Source organism: Orbicella faveolata, unplaced genomic scaffold (assembly GCF_042242905.1).
Source record: "Orbicella faveolata isolate gen_17 unplaced genomic scaffold, um_ofav_v1 contig_47, whole genome shotgun sequence".
NCBI lineage: Eukaryota > Metazoa > Cnidaria > Anthozoa > Scleractinia > Merulinidae > Orbicella > Orbicella faveolata.
The window spans coordinates 17,139,870-17,156,888 of NW_028301577.1; the positions used below are offsets into that span (position 1 = coordinate 17,139,870).

The 17,019-nt window shown below is 37.3% G+C and overlaps 2 protein-coding genes across 3 annotated transcripts; both read left to right on the plus strand.

Moving 5' to 3' along the window:
• The first annotated feature begins 529 nt into the window (after positions 1-529).
• LOC110064729 (putative ATP-dependent RNA helicase DDX52) lies at positions 530-14,773 on the plus strand. Of its 2 annotated transcripts, none has more exons than XM_020771823.2 (19): positions 530-679; positions 865-1,096; positions 2,598-2,728; positions 3,421-3,509; positions 4,545-4,641; positions 4,818-4,898; positions 5,627-5,689; positions 6,117-6,228; positions 6,727-6,799; positions 7,869-7,938; positions 8,563-8,696; positions 9,764-9,854; positions 10,740-10,862; positions 11,472-11,507; positions 12,099-12,213; positions 12,533-12,608; positions 12,872-12,943; positions 13,215-13,307; positions 14,458-14,773. In XM_020771823.2, exons 1-19 carry the CDS (start codon positions 590-592, stop codon positions 14,534-14,536), a joined length of 1,857 nt encoding a protein of 618 aa, XP_020627482.2. In that variant the 5' UTR covers positions 530-589; the 3' UTR covers positions 14,537-14,773. The 2 variants fall into 2 exon arrangements, with proteins under 2 accessions (XP_020627482.2, XP_020627483.2); XM_020771824.2 differs by having other exon boundaries at positions 4,551-4,641.
• A 1,125-nt stretch (positions 14,774-15,898) lies between these two features.
• On the plus strand, positions 15,899-17,019 carry LOC110064732 (cell division cycle-associated protein 7-like). Its single transcript, XM_020771827.2, has one exon. The coding sequence runs from the start codon at positions 15,998-16,000 to the stop codon at positions 16,778-16,780; it is 783 nt and encodes a 260-aa protein (XP_020627486.2). The 5' UTR covers positions 15,899-15,997; the 3' UTR covers positions 16,781-17,019.

A 17,019-nucleotide genomic window follows, 5' to 3' on the forward strand; every position in this document is an offset into this window, starting at 1 on the left:
GAGATGAATGCATGAACCAAAATCAGGTACCCAAAGGGTGCATGTTTGAGATACTCATTTGCATTAACGGACTCGAGCCGATGACAATATTGTGGGATACCACGGGTATCCCACGCAAAAAAACCGTTACGTTGAAGAGTTTTGAATTATGACAACGGAAAATAAAAGGTTAGGAATCGAGCTCACCTCGTCCTTTTATTTTTAACCATGACGCTCCAGCGTGCCTTATCCCTTCAGAGTTGTGAAAGAGTGGCAAGAGAATGGAGAGGATCGAAGAGGATGGAGTTGATGGCGGCCACAGTTAATAAGCTTGGGTAAACCTTGCCTCTCCATCCCACATCCAACCTACTTTTTTTGGAGCTTTCTACTAAAGATCCGGCGCTCTATTCGATTGTCACTGTGGTTTTCCCTTTCTTGGAGTTTTTTTATTTTTCAGATTTCGGAACATTTTTCAGTCCGTTACAGGATCTAGAATTCCGGCCGACTTTAGTAGACTCTATGTGAATGATATACGGAGAATCTATCGTTAAAATGATTACCGCTGACTCAATTTTCTTTTTCCGATGACTTTTCCAATGACTTTTCCAATATGGTGGACACTTTCGACCTTTTTCGACGACTAAGTGTAGGTGCAAAATTCAATAAGAAGAAATTTCACAATGACACAGAAAATGTTAAGGTAAGTCTTAGAAGGACATGTTGTCAAAAATTACGGTTAGAGAATTTCTGTCACTTTATTACAAAACATTGGACACAAAACTCACGTGTTCCCAGGTCTTTGATAAACATTTTAATTTACATTGTCTTGTACTCAAGATTCAACTGCTTTGAGCAAATTTTTGCAATTTGAACATATATCTACAGGATTCCAATGAGTGTGTCTTTCATTCTGAGAATGTTGCTCAAGCACTGGACTTTTTTGGAACTTTGGGAGAACCTGGAGACTCGCTAGACCGAACTAGTAAAGCTGAAAAATCCAAAGGGACATCAAAGGATCTATTAGATTCTGGTAACAGGACTAAGAATAAGAAATCAGAAGAAGAATCCTCTGAATTTAGGGGAAAGAGAAAGAAAAGAAAGCGAGTCACAACTAAAGGTGAAGCAAAGTCGTCGATTTTTCTGTGAAACGTTTATGGTACTTGTAAGTTTCGGTTGCTTTTTTTTGTTGAATGTTGTAGAATGTGTACAGTGGTCGATGCGCCTAGCTACAAAAAGCTATATATAGGCTTAAAAATCCCAACTGGCAGGAGGAAAATTGGCTATTCAAAAGCATGACTGAGGAGTTGAACTACATTGTAGGGTCTACCGAAGAAACATTTGGTAGACCCTACTTGAACTTGAACCTGTGACCTCCAGGTTTCAAGTCTGGCACCCTAACCACTCAGTCATGCTGCCTCCTCTTTACTTGGTATAGATTAACTATAAATTGGAATCCCAATTTCTCCTATCCGTCAAGTTTTCTGAGGTACAAATTTAGGTCCAAGTTGGTTGGAGTTTCTGGAATTCTGCAGTTCGAGACATTGGGATACCACCTGCAACAAAATACGTACCCAGTGATTTCAATCCTTTGTTGGTACAAATGGTTGCAATTTTGTTCCTGTTGTTCTTTTTTATTTTGTTCTAAAACAAATTTAAAGTGGTACTATGATCAAATTTTTACCCCTCAATTTTTTAGGTGTATCACATAGAGTTCCATGAAAGAAAAAAACGCTGTTTACCGTTTTCAAATATCTGCATTAGTTCCGGAGATATTTAAGTTTGAAAAATGTGTAAAATATGCAAATGAATGACTGATGACGTCATACACTCAACCCAATATTATATTATGTATATAAATAGAGCTATCTCAGTCAATTTACGGCAGAATCCATTGAAACTTGGTAGGCCAATAGTTCTACAGGAAACACACCTACGGCTATAAAAAATTCTGTTCCCATGGCAAAATTTGAAAATAGTAAACGACATTTTTCTTCTCATAAAGACTACTTGTTTATGTTTTAAATGGCTTAGATAGGAGAGATGCGATTTTTGTCATAGTACCACTTTAATTCTCTCAATTAGCATCTAATGTATTATACAGTACCAGTGGTAGATCCAGACCTTGAGCTAAGGAGTAGGGGGAGGGGGGACTGTTTGCTTGCCTTGCCAGCTTTTCTTCCTTCTTTTTTTTTTTTCACCCAAAATAAGAGGGGTGGGACAGGCCCCCCGGGCCCCACCCCTAGATCTGCCACTGAGTACATGTACTATTTTTATTGTAATTGTTGCTTGCTTAATCCTGGTGAAAAGTTTTCAAGGGTCTTAAAGAAACTTTGCATTGAGGAATTTCATAAGGATCTTATCAAGGATCCCAGTCAAGATCTTCTCTTGACCAAGTTAATATAATGATACTCAACAAACTTGAAAGATTTTTCTCAAAGATCCTGGCATAATCTTTGAAGATACGGGAGGATAGCTGCAAGATGAAAGGTCTTTTAGGATCCTTGAAAGATCCTTATCCTCAATAATCTTTAGTATGTCCTTGTAAGACATTAAGAACTAAGAATTAAGACTTGTGGCATTCAAAACGACAATGTAATATTATATTTTTTTGTCTGCAGATGAAAATGGTAATGGAAGTATACCACTGCCAGATTCTAAGGTTAAAATCTTTGCAGAGCAAACATCTGGAAATGTCAGTGTTGATAAAAAGTTCAGTTCTGAAAGGATGACAGAACTCCATCAAGAAAAAGTAGGTTTGTCGTCACAAACATAATGTTGTTAGACAAAAGTAAACAAACCTGTGTAAGGCTGCCTGCTCTTCTCAAGTGAAATCTGAAGAAGGGCATCTGTGTTGTACCGTTGTTAATAATAATTATTGTGTTCTAGGCCATGTGATTTTTCCAGGAATGTGTGGAAAATGACCTGATCTCATTGATCATTTGCAGTTTCATAAAGTATAATGTTTGTGTATTGTTGAATTAAATGCCCTGTGTTTCGACAAATATCTGGAGAGTTAACTGTAGAGACCAAAATGGAAAATAATGTGTTACAGACACCCCTCTCTGAGTTTTCTTGGGGAGAGCGGGCATCTACACACAGGCTGAAATAAACAAAATTCATGAAAAACAACCATGGGGATAACTTATCAATGTGTTAATTATGCCACAGTTAAGAATGGTAAAATCGCATACATGGAAGTACATGATTGTACTGTTAATAAAGGTGTTTAGGCTCAGCACATATAAAAAGTTATAAACATAAAGATTTGTGAATGATCAGTAGACTCACTGACTTACATTTACTTTAATTTGTATAGAATTGTAGGAATATGATAAACTCCTACTGGATAAGAGTTCTCCATATACTTTGTATTTCATAGAAAGTTCATTGTAAAAAGAACAAATTAATAATTTTATACGATTTGCAATCTTTTGTCTTCAGATGAATATTGCAAGGAGAGAAAACCACATATATGTTAAGGGCTCAGATATTCCTGATCTGGCAGAGAGTTTTTCTGATTTACAAGAGAGGTATTAAAAATGATTTCATGCGTAGTGATCTGCTGCCAAGCTTCCTTTTCTTGTGAGGGAAAGTAAACTGTGGATTGGGATCCTCAATAAAGTTTCCTTGGAACCCTGCAGGGACTCCCATGTAAAAAGGGCAGGGGCTCTGGGTGTACCTATTGGGGGTAGAAATGCAGTTGTTTTGGTGCCTCTTAGGGTGTTCAGCCTGGTCCACAGCGGGAGCTTTTGCAGTACCTTTTAGGGTATCAAGCCAAAAAATATGACAGGAGATAATGTGTTGTTTTAGAATTGGTACCTCTAACTCTTAGGTGTGAAAACACATTTTAAGCCACACCCACAAAACAGGATCTTTCATTGGTAGTTCTCAGAGGTTCTTATCAAAATTTCCAACGAGCACCTCCGTCTTTTTTATATGGGATTCTGAATCCCCCCCCCCCCCCCCCCCCAGGCTCAGACCTTTTATAATCTATTTGAAGCAGAAAAGTGTAACCCATTCAGAGATGTTGATAACCATTTCACGCACAGTTGTAGAAATTTTGCTGACTTCCACTTGAGTAAGCCCTTAAAATTCCTCCCCCATTAGGAGCATCTGTTTGAATTCTTCCAAAACAAAGTCCTTTAAAATACCTATAGTAAATGACAGTTTCCCTACCCTCTACTATACTTCAACTCATGAAATCCCTACTTCCTTTTATGTACTCCAGTCTGAAAATGGTACCTCCATACGTATAGGGAATTAACACTAACATTGCTTTTTCTTCTTTATTTTGCTTGTCAAATGACTGCTACATTATTGCTTGGCTGATTTAATCCAACACATTCTGGTACTTTTTAATGATGGTAATGTTTTTTCATTACTTAGAAAAATATTATAATAAAACAGTCACTTTTTGTAATAGAACACAATTTTTTTTCTGAACAAAATTTCAATTGTCCCTTTGAACACTCGTCATTGACTTGTAGAAAACTTGAACTTGTGCATAGTCTAATATTAAAATTTCTTTCCTACATGCTTTCTTATTTTTTTGATATTTTGTTCAGATATAGACTTGCTCCTTACATGATAGAGAATGTAACCAAGAGGGGTTATCAGCAACCAACTCCAATTCAGATGCAAGCTATACCTCTTATAATCCATGTAAGTACATGTCATGTCTTATGATCCATGTAAGTACATGTAAGTACATGTAAGTACAAGTTTGGTCTTTAAACATAGTTAAATTAAACACGGAGTTTCTTACATAACAGCTAAGTAATTATTATTCCTTGTTGAAATGCTCTCTGTTTTTTTTTTATTTTTATGTATTTGATCAGAAAAGAGAGGTGTTATGTTGTGCCCCTACTGGCTCTGGGAAAACTGCAGCTTTCATTTTACCAATTCTTCATCATTTGAAGGTAATTAATGTACTAAATTCTAAGTAATGTCATGATCGACTCATGAAAAACATTTAGGATGTACACACCATGTGCTTTGATCTTACTTGTCTGAATGAACAAATATCCAGGCAATATGCTACTTTTCATTTCTGTATAAAGTGACCTGGTGATAATTTTGCATTATAGCAACCAGATCCCATCAGTATCTAGGAAAACATTTTTTGACTGCATTTAATTCACAGACAGCTCATTGAAAATTAAGAATGGAGACAAGTGATTGATTTAAAAAAATTATCCATATTGTTATGCGAAATAAAATTTTTCAAAGACAGGTATTAGTCTTGTTTCATGATGTACCACATTTCCTTAGTTATGAGTTTCAGTGAATTATGTTATTAATCACAATCGCTCTCTCTGCATGTGCATTATTATAATTTTGTAATGCCACAATTTAACTCCATTCTTCAACGTCAAAATCACAACAAATTGAGAGTTGTCGTGGATCTTTCATGACCCACTTAAGGGCTCAACTTTCAGGAAAAAACCTTGAGGCCAGCTGGCCCTTAAGTTTTTTGATTTAGTTGCCAGCAAAACTATTTCAGTGAAAAGTTGGAAAAGTTAGTCGCCAGTGAAGAAAATTTGGTAGCATCTGCGACCCCAGCAGTTGTAACTTCAAGCTCTGCACATACCCTAGAATTCATGTTTTAAAATACAAACATTATCTTGTTTTTTTTTTTTTTTTGTAGTCTTCACGAAAGGAAGGTTTCAGAGCAGTTGTTGTGTCACCAACAAGAGAATTAGCACAACAGGTATGCAACCACTAGAAATTGTTATATATTAAATTATTTTATTTAATAACTACTTGAGTCGAGAGAAACACTCTGATAGTGAAGTACCGGTACATTTATCCTCAACATTAATCAAAATTAATACAAAAACCATGGCTAGGATCCATACTGGAACTTTGGATACCCACTGCCTACACTACATTTGTACAAGGAGGTAATTTGTCAACTGAATTATAAAGGGCCCATATACCATTTTAACTTGTTTTATTATATACGTTGCTTTCTATTAACCTTTTCAGCAACAGGCCATCAATATTTGGTCTTATTAATATAATATAATATAAATAAACAAGTGTCTGTGCTGGACATGACTTAAGACTCCACTGTGACAAGTAGAATTTTAATTTTTCTGTAAGTAATCTCCCTCATTATCTTATTGTCCCTGTAGATTTACCATGAATTCTGTCACCTCTCTAATGGCCGTATGTTCAGGATACATCTATTAACTAAATCGAAGGCTTCTTCTAACAGTTTTGGATCAAAGTCATCTCAGAAGTTTGGTAAGTCAGAGTCAAGAGACATGCTCTATTGCAGGAACATGGACTTTGTCTTAATGAGTGGTTAACTTTTTTTCTTTTTTGACATAAGTAACTTAGCCATTAATTTTCTTGATGTAAAAGATTGAAACATCTAAAGATTATTTCCCTTGCTGCATAATTAACTACCAAATATACACCAGTATATCTTTAAATGTTAGGTCTGGTATTTTATTTTACTAGCAATAATTAGGGCATAATAATTGTTATTGTATCCAAGTTGACAGTTTTGTTTGTTCATATCTATTCTCCACTTGCCAATATCTATGTGTTGGAATTTGATACTTTACTTACTTTTATTAAATGATATAGAGATTTAAACTCTTAGTACTTTTGAAAGGCATGGTAACTGAGAGAATGACTGTCTGTTAGATTCAGACTGGTCTATTGTCCACTGTCTTCACAAAGTTCATTCTTGGTCATTTACTTTAATATCAGCATGTTTTTTAACTTGCTTTTCAGATATTCTTGTAACCACACCCAACAGACTGGTACATTTGTTGTCCCAGGATCCACCAGGAATTCAGCTTCACAAGTAAATTCCTGTTAGGTTAATAAACAGTTAGATACATATAAAATACTGTGTGTTATGACATGTGGAAAAAAACAAGGGGTCAAGAACCAAAAATAAATTGCAAACTGGTCTGTATCTGCTGATTGAAACTTTAACCATGTCCTGCCTTGAACATCACACCCGTAACAAACTTGTTACTTTGTGGGTGAAATGTACCAAGAACAGGCAAGTTCACCTGTTACATCAAGGGCTCATCAAGGATACTCAGCCATAACAGGTGTTACAGGTTACAGCCCTTAATGACAGCCCTGCATGTTATTTGTAACATTTACTTCATCTGTGTGTCATATCTAGACCCTCATTGTAGCTCAAATATAACTGCACTGACCACTTAAATCATGCATTGCATTTCAATCATTATTACCAGTGATTTGGTATATATATGATCCACTAGATTTTCATATAGGTACCTAAACATTAAAATTTAACTCTTCCTGCTCCAAACATGAAATATTTATTCCCTTCATGGATTGTCACAGTTGCACATTTCTAAAGTGGCACATGAAAACAGTTTCCTTCAATATTGAATTCTTTGTCCTAATCAACAGTCATGAACATGTGCTAAATACTATGTCTAGACCAGATTGAATAAGCCAAAAATAATCCAGATACTTCTATAGTCAACAGAAGTCTGAGCAAGCAGTTTATTTATTTATTTTAGAAATATTAATATTTTTAATTGTCTTAATTGGCTACCTGGCTCCTCTAACACTTGTGGTTATTTCAGGCAGTCAGTACTCTAATAATTTTATTATTTTCCTTGTAATGTAAATTATTTTCAAGACTACAGTGCAAGGTTTTGAAGACAGGTTTTGATCTTTCATATATTTACTTGCATACTACAAGGCTTTGTTGTTTTTTTGACCCTCTTTGTTCTTGTAGACTTTTTGATAGTTTTCTTTGTCCAAGATCTCGAAGTATCAGTTGATAAATCGTTCTACTGACTAAGCTTGAGAATTTGTATCAGTTTTCTCTAATTCAATTGTGAAATATCACTACCAACAGTATCCTCTGAATAATTTTATTGCAGTGTAGAGTGGCTGATTCTTGATGAAGCTGACAAATTATTTGAAGAGGGAAAGGATGGGTTTAGAGAACAGGTTAGCTAGCACTATTTTTATCTCATTATTATCACTATTAAATACAGTTGAGCCTCTATTAAGCGACCCCCTATAACCTATAACCCATAACCTATAACCTATAACCTATAAGCGGCCAACCTTTGTTTCGTGGCCAGTGCCCAAAGTCCTGGAAAAATTGTTAGCTATATACTGTAACAAAAACCTCTATTCAACGGCCACCTCTATTAAGTGGCCGTGGCCAGCTTCTTGCCGTCCCAAGGGTGATTTTGTTTTGTTTTATGCCTCTACTAAATGGCCAGGAAGATTTGAAGTTGGACATTTTTAGCCAGATGAAGGTAAAAGAATGACAAAGTGGAAATGTAATTGTTTCTTTGGCTTTTGTTAATGTTATGGACCGCATTATAACCATCATTGTTCTACTTAAAAGTTTCTCCACTTGCACTGATTAGTACTTATTTTTGACAAACTGAAAACTGGACCATGGCCAACGTTGTTTTCAGGTGATTCTCTATTAAAAGGCCACCACTATTAAGCGGCCAGTTGTCTCCGTATCGACTGTATACATGTATTATTATGTCAAATTGGTAATCAATCAATGAACACAATTTTATTTATCTCAATAATTATTTTTTCTGGATAAAGGTAGCTACTATTTATCAGGCATGCGACAAACCAGATGTTAAGAGAGCACTGTTTAGTGCAACCTTGTCTAACGGCATTGATGACTGGGCCAGGATTCACCTGGACAATGTTGTTAAAGTCACTGTTGGAATCAGGTACAAACTTACTTGCTCCTTGACGTATATATTTTAATTTATTCGTAGATGGGCAGTCATTTAAACTTGGTGATCTCAGGTTAATCAGTATATTATTATTTTGAATAAATCTCTGTCTGGCAAACTTATAGACACAATTAGCTTATTGCGACTGCATCATGTAGTAAATTGTGGCAAATGTGAGATAATACATTAAGTGAAATATTCCCTTAGAAATAAACATCAGATTTTAAAGGCATTTTTATGGGCTGCTTGGCAAGAGTTGCAAATGTCACAGGTTCTGAATGCCTCCTTAAGTCAGGTTAGAGCAGTTTTTCAGAATGTAAACGGGCTGACCTTCTTGACATGAGGTAACATAAGCAGTGATGTTTCTGTTGGCAATATATGAAATAGACAAGAAAAACAAATAAAGCATATTATTACACGATTAAGTTATGACCCTAATGATCACCCTAAATGATCACTCTTGAAGATTTTTTGATTGTTTTATCAATTTTATGGCTTACATTATTGTATATTTCTAAAGGAACTTGCTTTTACATAATTAGGATATCCCTTTCTTTTTCTTCCAACTCTTTTTCCCTTCTGTGTTGTCCAACATCAGACGTGAGTATACCCTATTCGGCTCTCAATCAGAATTGCATACTTGGAGTTTGCCAGCAAGGTTTTTTAGTTAACCAAGCTTGCTCTGGACCTTACTGGGAGAATATCAAACTCCAGTCTTTTTGCCCAAGAACCGTCCTCATGCTTGGTTAATAATATATATATGTTTTATCCACATGTGGCAGACAGATTCATTTTTTTTTAATGACAGTGGGCTTTAGAGAGGGTAGGGAATTGTATATCTCACCAGAACAACTGACCTCAGCTGGGGGGTCAACCTGGGACCACTCGATTCAGAATCCAGGGCACTAACTGTTCCCACTGCAGTTCCTAAATGTTATCATTGATATGGTGTCATGTAATATAGCAGATCAAAGAACCATGGCTTAGAATTTGAAAAATGTGAGAAACACAGGTCACTACGCAGTTTTTGTTGTTATTGAAAGATATTTTGTTTTAAACAGAAACACTGCCACCCACTCGGTGGAGCAGGAACTGTTGTTTGTTGGACAGGAGGCTGGTAAACTTCTTGCTGTCAGAGATATTGTTCAGAAGGTGAGGAGGTTTCATTACTGTTGAGCAAAAGAATTACATAACAATTATCATTCTGCAATGCTTTGCTTCAGTATTGTTTATGTATAATTTACTGATTGTACATCTACCATACTATACGCATGCATTGTTCTAGAAATTTCTTGAATTTGTTAGGATGATATTGCTCTTATCTGAAGCTTGAACTGGGCTTTTGTCACAAATGATTAGTGAGTAACAAGTCAGGCAAAAACGTTGATGTTTAGAGAAGCCTCTGTAGCATGAATTCATTAGTAAACAATACTAATTACAGTTTTTCTTCTTGGCCACCTGCTGCTAGCATTTTTGATAAGTCCTTGTCCCCCAAAATTCACACTACTCATTTAATTGGAAAAGGGCTTTAAGTTTAAATCTTCTTCACAGTATTTTCCCATGTAACGTTAGGAGAATAAAGTAAAATAGAAGATGGTATTATGCTGTTGGTATTTCTTTGTACATCATAGATTTCCATATTTGGATCTCAACAACAACAAAACTGTTAGGTGGAATTTTAAAATTCCCTTTTTCATGGTTAAGAAAAAAGTTAACATTGGGAGACATTTTACTCATTAGCCTCATTTTGCATGCCTCATAAAATGTAAGCTGCTTCATGTATTATTTGTCAAACAATTTAATAAATGTGTAATTATTAAAGCCAGTGCAGACTGCAGTCTCTGTGTAAGACTTGTTCAAATCCAAAGATGAAAATACAATGGAACCACGCGTTATGGCCACGCTGTTCATACGGCAATATTTTTGTGGCTCATTGGTTAAGATTAACAGCTAGGGTTCCACAGACTGTATTATCTTATCTAGGCTATACCGTACTTTGTAAGAATGCTGTAACAGTGTTGATGTTTCTTTCCACAGGGATTCCAGCCACCAATGTTAATATTTGTGCAGTCCAAAGAAAGAGCAAAAGAACTGTTTCACGAACTTATTTATGATGGCATTAATGTGGATGTTATTCACTCTGACAGAACACAAGCGCAGGTGAGCTGAATGGAACACGTCAGTTACAACAATATTCATCTAACTGTCTTGTTCTATGTTCATACCTTGTTTATAAAGTACCAGGGCAGGTGGATCTGAATTTCCCACTTTCTGTGCCTTTTTCTCCTGGCCCCAGTTATTCCTTTAATAGTTGTTGTTGTTGTAGCCCCTTTTGACTTTTACACTTGCCAAATGTATTACACAATATTCCTGAAGCTATCTTGAACTTCTTTCTGTGGGTCCCACCTTCCAGACTCGCCCACTGTACTCCTGATTGTCTAACGTTAAGTACAGTATATTTATACCCCTGGGTTGATTGGCCAGAAGACGATCTCCTGTACGTGATTTATATCATACCCAATACCGCATGACAGCCGTGACAGGCATTAATCTTACAACTTTGAGTTGCTCTGACCACATCAAGATGTACGTGTATGATCATGGATGGTTCACAAAATCCATTTTTAGGGCAGCATTGACATCTTCAAGAGTGTGTTCTCCCATAGTTAGTGGTTCTCCATACACTCAAAAAATGCTCATCTTTTCTATGTTATCCCTCCACACTTAAGGACACTACAGTAACTGTTATCATTGTGAATTCTTTTTCAGAGAGATAACGTTGTAAAGTGCTTCAGAACAGGAAAGGTATATATAATCATCTTTTAAAATTGTTTTTGTAGTGGAGATATTGTCTTATTTACTATAGTCTCTGTGACAGGCGTTCAAACTGGAGGAGGGGAGAACTAGAGGTAGGCATTCAAAGGGGAGGGAGAAGGGAAAACTAGAGGCAGGCATTCAAACGGGAGGGAGAAAGGGAAACTAGAGGCAGGCATTCAAACGGGAGGGAGAAAGGGAAACTAGGGGCAGGCATTCAAGGAGGAGGGAGAGGGGTAAACTAGAGGCAGGCATTCAAAGGGGAGGGAGAGGGGGAAACTAGAGGCATGTATCCAATGGTGAGGGTGAAAGGGAAACTAGAGGCAGGCATTTAAGGGGGAGGGAGAAGGAAAAATTAGAGGCAGGCATTCAAGGGGGAGGGAGAAGGGAAAACTAGAGGCAGGTGTTCAAGGGGGAGAAAGAGGGGGAAACTAGAGGCAGGCATTCAAATGGGAGGGAGAGGCGGGACTACGCTTCTAGTTTCCCCTCTCGCACCCCTCGCACCACCACGTCTTCCACATAGGCTATATTTATCTAAGAGTCAAGCAGTGACTTATACTTTTTTTTATCATTAATAAACAGATCTGGGTTCTCATAGCTACTGAACTCATGGGTCGTGGAATTGACTTCAAAGGAGTGAATTTAGTAATAAACTATGATTTCCCTACATCGTCTGTGGCTTACATTCACAGAATAGGTATGAGATATGATGTTTTTCACTTCAGTGCTTTGATTGAGTTTGTAGTGGATATAGTTTTGCGTAAGCAATCAATTAGTGAATAAAGCAAGCAAGTTACCAAGGAAGTCAACACTATAGCGGTTAATCAATCAGTCGATAAAATGATCAGTAAAATCCTCAATCAATCAATAATGAAAGAAAGCAATCCATCGGTCAGATATCAAAATTAATAAAATCGTTCACCTTACCTAGCAGAGTCAGTGACCAGAGAATTTCTCCCAATATTTCTCTGCGATGTTTTATTGTTTCAATTCATGTTTTTGTATTTATTTTGAAGGTAGAACAGGCCGTGCTGGTAGACCAGGAAAAGCTGTGACATTTTTCACAGAGGACGATGCAACAAATTTACGCAGGTACGAAAAGGGCTTGCATCAGTTAGTCATCGACGTTTCCAAAATTGAGCTGTGCTAACTTTAGTTTTGATTGAGAGAATTACAATGTGTATCAGATTGTTCAGATAATGGAATGTTAACCAGTGCGTTTTGGTTTTATCTTCTGGTCAAGGGAAACCATTTCCTTCTGTTCATTTGCATTACGGTAATTCGATGATTTTCTTTTTCTTTTTCCTTGCCGTCATGCACTGACTAATGAGTTGTCACGTGGTTTTGTTGTTTAGTATTGCCAATGTAATGAAGAGTTCCGGATGTGAAATTCCTGACTGGATGCTTAAGTTAAAAAAGCCTGGCAGGTGAGCGACTAGAAAACATTCAATTCTTTTGAATTTTGAAATTGAAATAGAATATTAAAATATTCAGCAAGCCCCGGCTGTACACATTTTAATTCCCTTTCTCTCAAAAGGAAATACTTGTATTACAAAATTAGAAAAGGAAAGATTTAGTAGCCAGAGTAAGACTATGATGGAACAGTTGTGATATAATAGATCTTAATTTAGGCATTTTGCGCTACAGTGGTGTGTAATCTTGGCATCACACAAAACACTTTATTGTTACTTTCCGCAGAAAATCGCGAAAGAACCTATCCAAGACGCCTCCGTTACGATCAGCGATTAAAACGGTGTCAAAATATGACTCGCAGAAGGCAAAAAGGAAGAGGTAAGAAAGCACACTTGACTTGTAACTGTACAGTTTACTTAGCCCGTGAACAGGCTCCGGCTGGAAGGGCCAAGAAGGAAGTGGCTGAGAGTGAAGTGGTCGAGGGGGAATATAGGGTAGGGGTTATCTTCTTTCTTCCTGTTTTCCGTTTTCTCTTTGCCCCCTTCTCGACTAGAGAGCCTGTTCACAGGCTATGACATACCGTATTTGGCAATCCTCGCTCCAGTGTTCAATTATTATCCAATCAGAGGATACTACAAGTTCTTCAAGAGTTAGGTCTGCTTGATCAGGAAAATTTCGGGATTGCAACACAAAGAACTTTTGAGAAAAGCAGTGTTAACACGCGAGAATCACCTGTTAGAAGCAAAGATATAGGAGTCTCTATTTCTCGACGCTTTAGTTGACAGCACGATTGATGTAAAGCAAAATTGAATTATCATTACCACAATGTTTCTTCGCAGTAACATTTCTGTCTATGGCGGAGAGACTCAGCTTGCTTCTATTCGAGCCTTCTTATTCATCAGCCTTATAACAGACCTTTACACGGTTTCTGACGCCATCTTGCTCTGGGGGGTGGACGGCAAACACAGCAAAAATTGCAGTAAATGCACGGGAAAAGTTAAACGCTCGATACCGAATAAGTCAAGAGTGATTGATGTTACGAGTATTTAATGCATTACAAGGAAAAGATACCCAGCTGAAGGTTTTTTGACCGAATTTGAAGTACATGGATTTGCTGTTAGGCGAGAAATTGCACTTTAGTTTTTCATACAAATGTCTCTAAACGTTCCCGCAAATTACGACTTGGTTTTACTAACACTAATGTATGGAAAAGTGAAAACCTTAATAACCTTATTGTGGCTTTTCTAGCGCAGCTATTTTCCTGAAATAAGAGGAGTAAATTCTTTTACCAAGTAACTTTCAAGTACTTTTCAAAATTTAATTTCGTTATTTTTTAACAACTAGTTCTTGCAGCTTATTTTGAAAACCTTTCCTTGGAGGAACCGAGATTTGTTGTCACTATAAATGAGTTCTGCGTGCCACATATAGATTTCCGTCCTGAACATAACAAACTAAAATAGCAACAAGTCATTTGGTAAGAAGTTCGTGAAAATAATTTTGATAAGTCTCTCTTATTTTTCTCCCGTAGAGAGTTGATTGAAGCCTCAAAGAAGAAGAAGAAGAAAATGAAGTTATCATCCAGCCATGCCTCCGAGCGGGACACCTAGTTAGCTCTTTATGCTCGGTCGAATTAAGATTTTTAATCATCGTCATCTGCATCTCGGGGAAGGGGAGGATGAAGAATAAAATACGAGGTATCTTCTGCCCTTCCCTTTCCATCCTTAGTCCCAGAGCATTAATTTAATGTTTTTGAGCTGTTAATACAATTTCTCAGAAAAGACTGATCTATTTTTAGGAGAAAACTGTAACGACTAGGTATCAAATAAACGTACTTTTTCCAGTAAGCGTTTCTATTCATTTTCAATGTGCCTGACTTTCAATATCAGCACTCCAAAGTGTCGAGTTTAGTTTGGATTTAGAGCACATTTACCCCCTTACCCCCCCCCCCCCCCCACACACACCTCATTACATTGAATATTTCGATGAAAATATCAAACAGTATCCCATAATTCATTTACAGAGTAAATTGGATCGGATGGTATAGACCCTATTTGTAAAGGGCTGCTAGGTTAAAATTATTTTGTGTGCATGTAATTTAGTACCCTGCGAGCAGAGTCTCCTCAGATCGAAAGAGAATGATCAATCGCAGGGTATTAAATTAGAAAATTAGCTTCTCTCAACTTGTTGAGAATAAAAATTCTTTTGAATTATCAACTCAAAAACGATGTTGGTAAGGCTAATTTTAATACTTTTACTAGTAAAAGGATTTATAATTGACAGCCATGTTTATGGAAAGGATCTATAACACGGACAAACTTCTCGAGAATAGCAAGCCATGATTTACAGCTATTCTTAGATACGGATAAGATATGCGTGTAAATCAGGACAGTTTGGTTATTAAGATTTGACAACGAATAGATAAATAAATAAATAAATAAATAAATAAATAAATAAATAAATAATATTTCCATATTTTGTGCGACTCGTATCTGGCTAGTCTAATTGTTCGCAAAGGGTTATTTAATAATAAGTGTCTTGCCAACGCAATGACCCCGGCCAGGACTCAAACCCGGATGGCTTGACCCGGATGGCTTGATCCGGACTCCCAGTCCACCGCGCATCCATGCCCTGCATATTTAAAAGGAAGTTTCATAAATCTGAATTAGCCTGTGAACAGGCTCCCGTGCTAGCGAGGGTGGAAAGAAAATTCGGCGAGCGAAGAGAGCGTGGAATAAACTCGCCTTAAAACCCAACCGGGAGCCTGTTCGCAGGCTAATCTGATTTATCTAATCTTAGGGTTTCAGTGGCTAGTATTTCCAGTGTCGGTGTGTGAAAGGCATAACATTTTATATAGAGGGTCTATATCTGTCCAAAATGATAAGGGCTTGGAGACTAACTCCTCTCCCGGGTGGTGACTGGTGTAATTCTCCCGGGCTTCGTCACGTGACTTCAAACCACATGATCACTTTTGGCGCCACTTTACAAGCGTCGCTTGTCTGGTTCTGTAACTCGAAGGAGTTTGATGCACATTCTTGAACTTCAGTTTTCTTTTAAAACGTTCAGCAAACATGTTACCTGTAACTGAAGAAAGTGAATACGAGAAGCAGCGACGTTTGAGGATTGCAGAAAACCAGGCTATGATTGCCAGTCTTTTCCCCAAAGATATCTTGCCTTCATCTCTGAAATGTTCTCCGAAGCCCTCGAACAAAAACAGCCATGTGAAACGAAGACGATCAGAAATTTTGGTCCCAAAAAGATATCTTCCAAAACGAAAGTGTAGATCGTTCGTTAGCAAATATCAGTCGGATAGTGACGATGGAGAAGCAGAAGACGTAGAGGAAAATGTTGGTTCTCCGAGCGCTCTTGTGATCAAGTTATGGAATTGGCCCTCGCGTAAACGCAACCTGGAAAGTTCATCCGGCAGTGAAAATTCTGATGGCTCACCGAAAAGAAAGCGACGTGCTCCAAACCGCCCACCCAAGCTGCCGGTCAAAATCACCGAAGACGACTTGATCCTGGTAGCAGAGCGGGTAGCCGAAAAAAATTATGATCCAGTCAATGGAACAACATGTCATCAATGCCGTCAAAAGACCGACGATCTCAAGACAGCATGCCGTGGAAAGAGTTGTTTTGGAGTCCGAGGACAATTTTGCGGACCTTGCCTTAGGAACCGGTACGGAGAAGACGCCAAAAAGGCTCTGATGGATCCTGACTGGCAGTGCCCTCCTTGCCGAGGGATCTGTAACTGCAGCTTTTGTATGAAGAAGAGAGGTCGCCGATGCACCGGTATTATGATCCACTTGGCCAAGGAACGTGGATATAAAGATGTCAAGTCTTTCTTAGGTGACTGACTTTAAATCGAGCATAAAACTTGTTTCTGAAGACAATCGGGTTCATGCTTTTTTAAAACCAGCTTGTTTTTTAGTAGTTAGGATTTTTAACATAGCCTATAAGTAATTTTTGCCTGCTTATGTACTGTGAAAACCATATTTTAAAGGGACCTTATATTGTAATCAGAGTTTTACTCTAAATATATTGGAATTAATTTTTAAAATTAGTTGTAATATTAAAATTTCAGTCATATAAGTTA